This window comes from Oncorhynchus nerka, linkage group LG9b, assembly GCF_034236695.1.
Source record: "Oncorhynchus nerka isolate Pitt River linkage group LG9b, Oner_Uvic_2.0, whole genome shotgun sequence".
Classification (NCBI taxonomy): Eukaryota; Metazoa; Chordata; class Actinopteri; order Salmoniformes; family Salmonidae; genus Oncorhynchus; species Oncorhynchus nerka.
Genome location: NC_088424.1, coordinates 31770825 through 31781030, shown reverse-complemented (window position 1 = coordinate 31781030; position 10206 = coordinate 31770825). Strand labels below are relative to the sequence as shown.

Sequence of the window (10206 nt, the reverse complement as noted above, 5' to 3'; positions counted from 1 at the left end):
ATTTGTGTGTGTACAATGACGAGCTGCCAGTGTTACAAACTCTCAGTTGAACAAACCAAAGAGATCCCCCGCTGCCTGGCCTGCTATGCGAGACCATAACGATTTACCATTTTTGGTCACTAACGCGTTCCGTTGGAAATCAAAGTACATTTCGCTAATCATCAAAGAGTGATTTCGTGGAAGTTATCGACATCAATTGTGATCTTCGAGGTCAGGTAATGTATCGAGCAAGTTGTTAAAGTTTCGTGTCGGGTTGACCCTGTTTAAATCAAATGTTTAGGGAGTCGCTTTTTACACCATGAATTGTCAAATGTACCAGACTGAACCGAGACCGGAATGAAATATAACAAATTGATTCCAAAAATGTAAAAGCAACATTGTATCACTTCCACGATCACTCACGCATAGTGCAACACTTTTGCAACACTCTATCAACAGGAAAGCGACATGATCCCGTTGCTAGTGAATATCTATCTATACTGTTTTATGCGTAGTACACTATTTCCAGGGTTGGGGAGTAACGAATTACATGTAATCCGTTATATGTAAAGGATTACAAAAACGGTAACTGTAATCCGTTACATTACCAGCAAACATATTGTAATCAGGTTACAGACACTTTTGAAAAAAGAGGATTACTTCGAGGATTACATTTCAATTCAGAAAGGATGTTTGCGGGAAAAAGATCTGACACTTCTCTGTTTTCCCAATGACATTCAAATCAGCATTGAAAAAAGGCGCAAATGTAAATTTGTTCCAGTTGAGCGAGTCTGACCATAAGTCAGAGACCACTATGATGACACACCAAATGGGTTTGATGGATCGCGGGAAAAGAGCAGGAAAATGTTTTTGTAGAATACAGTCCAAACTATGTCTTCCAATGGTGCGACTGCTGTCGGCATCCAAAGATGATCCAATTTGAATAAATGCTTTGAGGGAAGGTTGACAGCAGTGTTTTGGCCTCGGCGATATGGATGCCACTTATTATTTATATCTACATAGTGCATTGATGTGAATCCTGCTCGCTCATTTAGTCATGCAATAAAATGCAAATTAATTACTTAAAAATCATACAATGCGATTTTCTGGATTTTTGTTTTAGATTCCGTCTCTCACAGTTGAAGTGTACCTTCCGGTTACTAGTCCAAGGTTCTAACCACTAGGCTATTCTGCCGCATTAATCTAATTCCTCTTAAAGGGAAAGTAATCCAAAAGTAACAGAATGTAATTAGATTATGTTACTGATTTTGGGTAATCCAAAAGTGACATTACTGTTTACAATTTTGGACATGTAACTGTAACGGATTACATTTAGAAAGTAACCTACCCAACCCGGACTATTTCTTATATCTATTTTTTTAAAGAAACACAATAGGTTTGTATGTTTTAATTTAATCTTTTAGACCATAACCTATATGCATGTCTAAAAACAGATCCCTAGACATGCCATAAAAACCTTCTTCACCAGTAATCTATTTTGAATGATTCCGCTCTCTCTGTCCTGCAGGTGTTTTACATGGCTGGGTCAGACCCAGTAGAGTGGTACTATGTGGGGGTGGACGTGGGGACAGCCAGTGTGAGGGCTGCTCTAGTCACCAGGGAGGGCCAAGTAAAGACCACTGCAGAGGAGATGGTCACCATCTGGAAACCTCACTCAGACCATTATGTCCAGTCATCCACTGACATTTGGGCTAAGTGCTGTAGCACAGTCCGGGTAGGTGTTAGAGACTGTGTTCAGGTGTGACTAAAGTGCTCTGCAAAGTGATGTACTCTCTTGGAATTTCTTTAATTATTGGCGTAGATTAGTATGATGTCTAACTCCAAGACCTTTTTGAATACTTTTTGATGTTTTGCAACGTTTTCGCACATTTAGCAGCAATACAAAACATAAACATCAACATGTAACCAACACCATATTCCTATGACAGAAAGTGACCCAGGGAGTGCAGAGGAATCAGGTCAGAGGGGTGGGTTTTGATGCCACCTGTTCCCTAGTGGTCCTGGACCAGAACTTTAAGCCTGTAGCTGTCAACCAGGATGGTGAGTGAGGGAATGATTCAAAATAGATTTATTACAGTTTTATTGAGTCCAACGTTTCAACTACGTATTTGTCAAAATGTCTCCTCCCCTCCCTGTTGCCCTGTGTGTAGGTGAGGCTGAGAGGAACGTGGTGATGTGGATGGACCATCGCGCTGCAGAGCAGGCTGCACGCATCACCAGCACTGGCCACAGGGTCCTGAGCAGGGTGGGAGGGGTAATGTCACCAGAGATGCAGCCCCCCAAGCTGCTCTGGCTGAAAGAGGTTAGAGGTCACCCACTATAAGTCAACAGACAGTTTTATTGTTGGACACCGCTTATTGGCTAGTGCTGAGGTTTATTGCCCTGGTTTTATGTAATTTTCCCCTTACCCATGATTCTTTTGTCAGAACCTGAGAGCGACATGCTGGAGGGACGCTGCCCACTTTCTGGACCTCCCTGACTTCCTGTCCTGGAAAGCCACAGCTTCTCTGGCCAGGTGAGCTTTAGAACAGAAGGAGAGGGGGTTTGGTTTGTGTGTGTGTGTGTGTGTGTTTGTGTATCTTGACCAGTCCCAGTGTGTGTATCAGACAGATTCTCCCTTATCCTTCAGGTCCTTATGTACTGTGGTCTGTAAGTGGACCTATTGCCCCACAGAAAAATGGGACACTAGCTTCTGGACAGCCATTGGTTTGGAGGACTTACTGGAAAACGACCATTCCAAAATAGGTGAGCAGAGGGAACCGGTTTTCAACATCAAGGGAGTATTCCTGGATAAATTAAAGATAAATAAGAAATATCAAACTCAGCACTAGTTGGTTTTGATTTCTCAATGGGAGTACCTACCTGTGGTTGCTCTCTGCAGCCAATATGTGTTTCTCCAAACCCACCTAGGCAGTGTGACCTGCTGTCCAGGGAGCCCAGTGGGAGAAGGCCTTACCCAAGAAGCTGCAGCCGAACTGGGGCTGGACACGGGCACTGCAGTGGGAGCCTCCCTCATCGATGCCCACGCTGGAGGCCTAGGTAGACACTCATTCCAAGGGCCTCCTGTTTTTTTTGTTTTTAGTCACAAAATTGTGCTTCATATTGCCGCTAACAATTTATAGATGAGAATATAATAAAAATATAGATTACAACTGAAGATGTTTTTGTGAGCAGCTCAGTTTGTTTGAGTTTATTATCATCACCTGGATGAGTCACCTAACCAGACCTTGGTCATCTGGTTTCGTTTAGGCAGTTAAACTGCTCATGAACTTCGACTTTTGACTCCTGCTGGGACCTCTGCTGATTACAATTGCATGGGGTCAAACGTGAAAGTCTAAAGCACTCCGTGCTGTTCTAAACCTTTGTACATGTCAGACATGTACATGCACTCTGCTCCTTCACCTCTGTGTGCCTCCTCTTCCCCACCTCCTCCCACATTTAAAACTAGAACCAGCTTGGCAAACATTATCCCAGCAGTAAATGTCAACACTATATTCCACCGTGGAGGTTACAGACCCACTTCAAAGAGTGAAGATACTGATTTAACAATCCTCCATTTTGTGGCCCAGTCTCCCCATTGGCTATTATAAAACCCATGTTTTGGAATCATAAAGGATGTTTTATTCTGCTTGTCAAACAAATGTGTTCTTAGTGATAAAAAGAGAATGAGTAGAAGCCTTGTGCACAGCTTCCAACGGGTAGGTTATGGCAGGAACAACTTAGAATAATTTTTTATTTTGTTTTTATACATGTGTTTTGGGAATTCTCAGTGAACTTTGCAAAAGGTCAAAATGTAGTGGAAATGTCAAGTAGGCAGGGGAATGAGAAATATAAAGAAATCCACAACATACTGTACTTGATAGAAATGTAAATGTACAAATGTTCTTGGTACATGACCTACCCACATTTTTAACCATGTAAATAATGAGAATATGGTGTGTTTTGTGGTTTCAGGTGTGATTGGTGCAGACGTGAGGGGGTTCTCCCTGCCCTGTGAGGACCAGCCAATCACGTCGCGCATGGCCATGATCTGTGGAACATCTTCCTGTCACATGGCGGTGAGTTGGTTAGACTTAAACAGCTCCTGTTGTCATATAATATAATATGTGCCACTTAGCAAATTTGATCTAAAGTGACTTATAGAACATTGACAGTGACAGACATATTCAGTATGTGGGGCCCATGCAGGAATCCAACCCACAACCCAGGTTGCATCTTAGCCAAGTATGTTTATCTAGCATGGCGAATAGTATTGCAATGCCATTGGTCAGCAGTCCTTCCTGGTGACCAATCATGAGGGGTAGACCCTGACCTGCTGCAGCCTCTTGAATCCTTCAGCTGGAGTCTAGTGTCATGAGTTTTAACATCTAGCTCTAGTAGGGGGAGGTGAGGGGGCCTGATGCTATGTTGAAGCCTCTATGTGTTATTCTGTCCCCATGTGTTCAGATCAGCCAGGGGCCCCTGTTTGTACCGGGTGTGTGGGGACCGTACCTGTCCGGCATGGTGCCTGAGTTGTGGCTCAACGAGGGAGGACAGAGCGCTACTGGAAGACTGGTCAGTTCAGCTCTGCTCCCCTGGGTCCTACTCTACTAGACCAGGCCTATTCAACTACTGGTCTATGGCCCTGCAGAACTACTGCTTTTTCTTCTCTACCCAGTAGTTAATTGATCAATTCATGTCACCTATTGGGCCAAGAACCCATACACCTGGTGTCTCAGTCTGTAATTGTGACTTTGTCCATGTGTGAACTGTGACCTGAAGTAATCTGCTACATATGCATTATACACTGAGAACTGTCTGACGCAGTACGCCTCGATGACTAGCGTTGCTCAAACCACATCCACAAAACCATAATGTCTCTTTTTTTTCTTTTTCTCCGACCTCAGATTGACCATGTGGTGAAAGGTCATGTAGCCTACCCCCAGCTACAGGAGCAGGCGGTGAAAGGGTCAGCTATTTACAGCAAAATCATATCCGTTGAAACAACAACATACATTTCACATGGAATAGTACAGAATACACACTTAACATGAACCGCATACTCTATCCAGATATGTAGGCCCAGAATGCTTAGAATCCATATGAACCCACTAACCTACTAAGAGCACGGTGTAACTGTCTGTTATCACCTGTCCTGGCATGTCAATTGACAAACGTCTTGGGCAATGGGAAAACCAGTTTTTCTCGCTCGTAAACATTTTTTACATTTTTGTGCCATCTTCTGTAGCGAGAAAATGATTGATTTACTATTGCTCGAAGACATTACATTGTTCCAATAGCAGCTGAGAAGTAAATTACTTGATACACTTTACAAAATAAATTCCCAATGAGAAACCACCTTTCTACACAAAGAATTGTCAATCAGCAACATAATACAAAGTAGGTTTCAAAAAGTGTAACATATCACCTATATTTCCCTGCAGTGGGGAGCATATCTACAGTTACCTAAACAGACACCTGTCCTCCATGGCTAAAGACCTGGGGGCTCCCCTGGAGCTGCTGGCCTCCAGCCTCCACGTCTGGCCAGACTTTCATGGCAACCGCTCCCCCCTGGCAGACCCCACTCTGAGGGGCGCGGTGAGGAGAGACCACCTCTGGTTCAGGGCTCTGATAGACTGTTCCCAGATCTGTTTATGCTATCTTGCCTAGTCTTATCATCATCAGGCTAGGACAATGACAATAGGAGTTGGCAACACACACATATACACTTTTTCACACATCATATGCTGTCATTACTCTAGTCTTTATTTAGACTATTATTATTATCTACTCTGATGCCTAGTCACCCTGCCTTTTATGTACATATTTACCTCAAATACCTGGAACCCCTACACATTGTTCTGGTACTGGTAATACCTGGAACCCCTACACATTGTTCTGGTACTGGTAATACCTGGAACCCCTACACATTGTTCTGGTACTGGTAATACCTGGAACCCCTACACATTGATCTGGTACTGGTAATACCTGGAACCCCTACACATTGATCTGGTACTGGTAATACCTGGAACCCCTACACATTGTTCTGGTACTGGTAATACCTGGAACCCCTACACATTGTTCTGGTACTGGTAATGCCTGGAACCCCTACACATTGATCTGGTACTGGTAATACCTGGAACCCCTACACATTGTTCTGGTACTGGTAATACCTGGAACCCCTACACATTGTTCTGGTACTGGTAATACCTGGAACCCCTACACATTGTTCTGGTACTGGTAATACCTGGAACCCCTACACATTGTTCTGGTACTGGTAATGCCTGGAACACCTACACATTGATCTGGTACTGGTAATACCTGGAACCCCTACACATTGTTCTGGTACTGGTAATACCTAGAACCCCTACACATTGTTCTGGTACTGGTAATGCCTGGAACCCCTACACATTGATCTGGTATTGGTAATACCTGGAACCCCTACACATTGTTCTGGTACTGGTAATACCTGTAACCCCTACACATTGTTCTGGTACTGGTAATACCTGGAACCCCTACACATTGTTCTGGTACTGGTAATGCCTGGAACCCCTACACATTGATCTGGTACTGGTAATACCTGGAACCCCTACACATTGTTCTGGTACTGGTAATACCTGGAACCCCTACACATTGATCTGGTACTGGTAATACCTGGAACCCCTACACATTGTTCTGGTACTGGTAATGCCTGGAACCCCTACACATTGATCTGGTACTGGTAATACCTGGAACCCCTACACATTGATCTGGTACTGGTAATGCCTGGAACCCCTACACATTGTTCTGGTACTGGTAATACCTGGAACCCCTACACATTGATCTGGTACTGGTAATACCTGGAACCCCTACACATTGTTCTGGTACTGGTAATGCCTGGAACCCCTACACATTGATCTGGTACTGGTAATACCTGGAACCCCTACACATTGATTTGGTACTGGTAATGCCTGGAACCCCTACACATTGATCTGGTACTGGTAATACCTGTATATAGATAGCTTCATTCTTGTGAAAACATTTTTTTTTCAACTCTGCGTCGTTGGGAAGGGCTTGTAAGCAAGTATTTCACGGTAAAGACTACACCCTTTGACAAATACTTTTTATTAGTATTTGATTTGAAGACAGCACAAACCAATCTGGGACCAGGCTAGGTCTCTGACCCTCTGGGCTCAGAAATCATTCAGAAACAAATGTCATGACACTACATAAAAGCCAATGAAGGGTTTTATGCCAAAGTGTCAAAATGCCAGACCTGTATGACTTTGCTTATAAATGATTTGTGAAGCATCTATTTAGTTCTTAGGAATCCTTTATGAATGCCCAACAAAGCTTTTCTAAGTGGTACTGAAGGTGCTCTGTGTGTGTACAGGTGGTTGGGCTGCCATTGTCCCAGACCCTGGATGACCTGGCCCTGCTTTACCTTGCTACTGTACAGGCACTGGCTGTGAGTGTCACTACTAATAATCCATAGCGCTTTTCTGAAACCCCAAAAAGCTTGAATACTACATTTTAATATAAACATGTCACACATTACTTGAAATATGTACCTAGATTATCCTATCCTAAATGATTGTGTGTGGTTATGATAGCCAGAGGAGTATGTCCTCCCTGTAAATTGTAAAAAGGGCTTTATAAACAAATTAGATTGATTGATTGGTTATATATCGTAACAATCCCCTCCTGCCTCTCTCCTTTCAGCTGGGCACCCAGCATATCCTAGAGGCCATGACACAGGCAGGACATGACATCACAACCCTCTTCCTGTGTGGGGGGTTGAGTAAGAATCCTCTCTATGTGCAGATACACGCCAATGCCACAGGTGGGTGATGGAGGGTGATCTAGTTTGTGTCCAGCAGCTGTAAAACATGTGAAACGGGAAGTACTACCTAACCTGACCTTGAGAAACTCCCCCACTGAAAACTAACCTAGATTATTTCAGTTGAGGTTCTGAATTATTATTTAGAAATGTATATTTCTCATTATGAAGAGAGTGAGTAAACACTCCTATTAATTCCTTATTTGTAAAATAACTTGAGTGCTTATGAAGGGATGTAACAATACTGCGTGTTGTCTCCTCAGGGTTGCCCTTGGTGCTTCCTGCCCAGACAGAGGCTGTGTTGGTGGGAGCAGCAGTCCTAGGTGCCTGTGCTTCCCATGATTATAGCTCCATACTGGTGAGTGCAGAACACACACATACACAATAAACACAGCAGTAGAATATTTAGTTGGACATCATAGCAGCTCATTCCTGACTCCATACTACCATCTACTGGAGAGGAACTAAGGTAAAGGAGAAATGCACAGATTCCCTTGCCGTGTCTCAAGGAGGTGACTTGTGCAAAGTCTGGTGAGATGACATGGAGGTGGCTAGATAGCTATCTAAAGAGAGGGCTCTGGGGGTGTCGCTCTGTGGCATTCAGCAGCATACCACTGAACACAGGGTAGTGGCCCACCCCATAAGCCAGACGTGCTAAAAATATGAATGTGTGTTATTGTTTGCACAGGGTCGCAACTGTCCCCTCATTTGAAGTCATAACTGCTCATGCAGTTGGTGCTGTCTGAGGATTTGAGCTAGGGATGACGGACTAGGGATGAGGGACTAGGGATGACAGGGCAGTGTGAACTATAGAGCTTATACAGAAGGATAACTATAAGGCCAGGAAAGGAGAATTGTACTGCCTACGTACTGTATGTCACAAACTTCATAGACAGTTGAGCCTTCCCTTTTCAAAGCAGGTGATGGGCTGTTCTCGACCTCACCTCTCCAGATCAAAACTCAATGTGTATGATTTATTGATCACTGCTTGGTTTATGAATGCATGTTTTAGGAGGCGATGGAGAAAATGGCCAAAGTGGGAAAAGTTGTTCAGCCTGACCACGAGCTCTGGAGGTGAGACGAGAGACTGGCCTGCATCAGTGTTGGGTTTCATTGGTCAAACATCTGTGGGTTGTGCTGGAGGCATGTGCTGGGTACAATGATGAATTAACATTAATGTTGGAAACATCACTACTGATATATGAAAGTATATTTGTCATCAATTTTGCTCTAATGATGTCATTCTAATAATGTTTTTCTAATGTTCTAGTATCTGACTAGAGGAACTGTTCTCTCTCTTAGCTTTTACAGGAAGAAGTACTCTGTGTTCCTGCGCCTCCATGTCCACCAGAGGGAGTACATGGCCCTTATGAATGACTGACTGAGAACCAAGAGGTGCCACTGTCCAACCTGTTGAAATAGCAGACAGTAATCCCAACACCGAGGTTGGATTAGACTGAATGTAATATCAAGTAGAGACTGTGGATACGACTATGATATCAGACACCCCAAATGAGTTGATTCCAAAAATCAGCTGGACCCAGATACCCAATACACCTATTAGGTGAAAAGAGTCTGAACTCGAACGTGATTTATCAAATGCAAAATGGTGGTGACACTATCCATCTTGAGGTGACACATGCGGGAAGATGTAGGAAATGAATGCAATTTCCCAGTATTTAAGATGTGAAGTCCTGGCCTGAAAATCTAATACAGTATTACTACAGTACTATCCACAGGACACTGATAAGAGTTAAAAATGCACTGACAGAAAGTCAACCTGTGAAAAGCAATAAAACAGTCATCTTGAAATATTATGCAAGTTTATAAGAATTTTAAATTGTGCCCATTGTCACTTTTTCACACCTAGGTCTATTTGCTATCATGAATCCCTCTCTCATGTCCTCTCTTTGATCTCTCTATCACACACATTATTTCTCTGATCTCCTCTTATCACATCTCTAACCTTTGATCTCATCTCTAACCTCTCTGTCTCCTGCTGTCCAAGCAGGCCGTAGAGGAATGTGTGTTCCTATTCTCTGTGCTGTACAGGATCAAAGACCATAGTGTCCTCTGATGTTCTCCTGGTGAGACAGAGGAATGCTCAAATCGCACACAGCTGAGTTATCAGGACTGGTTCATGTCCAGACCCAATGGCAGATCATCCTACACCAACCAGACCTGTATTTGATTTCTGTCCAGCTATGTTACATATAGTGGGGCAAAAAAGTATTTAGTCAGCCACCAATTGTGCAAGTTCTCCCACTTAAAAAGATAAGAGAGGCCTGTAATTTTCATCTTAGGTACACTTCAACTATGACAGACGAAATGAGAGGAAAAAATCCAGAAAATCACATTGTAGGATTTTTAATGAATTTATTTGCAAATTATGGTGGAAAATAAGTATT

At 43.2% G+C, this 10206-nt stretch overlaps 1 protein-coding gene across 1 annotated transcript; it reads left to right on the top strand.

Moving 5' to 3' along the window:
• fggy (FGGY carbohydrate kinase domain containing) lies at window positions 1–9615 on the top strand. The gene is made up of 16 exons (XM_029643012.2): window positions 1–215; window positions 1508–1714; window positions 1929–2040; window positions 2151–2302; window positions 2427–2515; window positions 2630–2745; window positions 2911–3039; window positions 3955–4058; window positions 4447–4554; window positions 4887–4948; window positions 5424–5577; window positions 7352–7426; window positions 7681–7801; window positions 8062–8156; window positions 8811–8872; window positions 9101–9615. The coding sequence occupies exons 2-16, from the start codon at window positions 1517–1519 to the stop codon at window positions 9177–9179; spliced, it is 1656 nt and encodes a 551-aa protein (XP_029498872.2). The 5' UTR covers window positions 1–215; window positions 1508–1516; the 3' UTR covers window positions 9180–9615.
• The last annotated feature ends 591 nt before the right edge of the window (window positions 9616–10206 follow it).

Bases quoted from the DNA above. Each gene is read 5' to 3' on its own strand.
- fggy (XM_029643012.2), top strand. From the start codon at position 1,517: ATGGCTGGGTCAGACCCAGTAGAGTGGTACTATGTGGGGGTGGACGTG. The intron at 7,427-7,680 runs GTGAGTGTCACT...CTCTCCTTTCAG, and splicing joins CTACTGTACAGGCACTGGCT to CTGGGCACCCAGCATATCCT. The intron at 8,873-9,100 runs GTGAGACGAGAG...TCTCTCTCTTAG, and splicing joins CCTGACCACGAGCTCTGGAG to CTTTTACAGGAAGAAGTACT.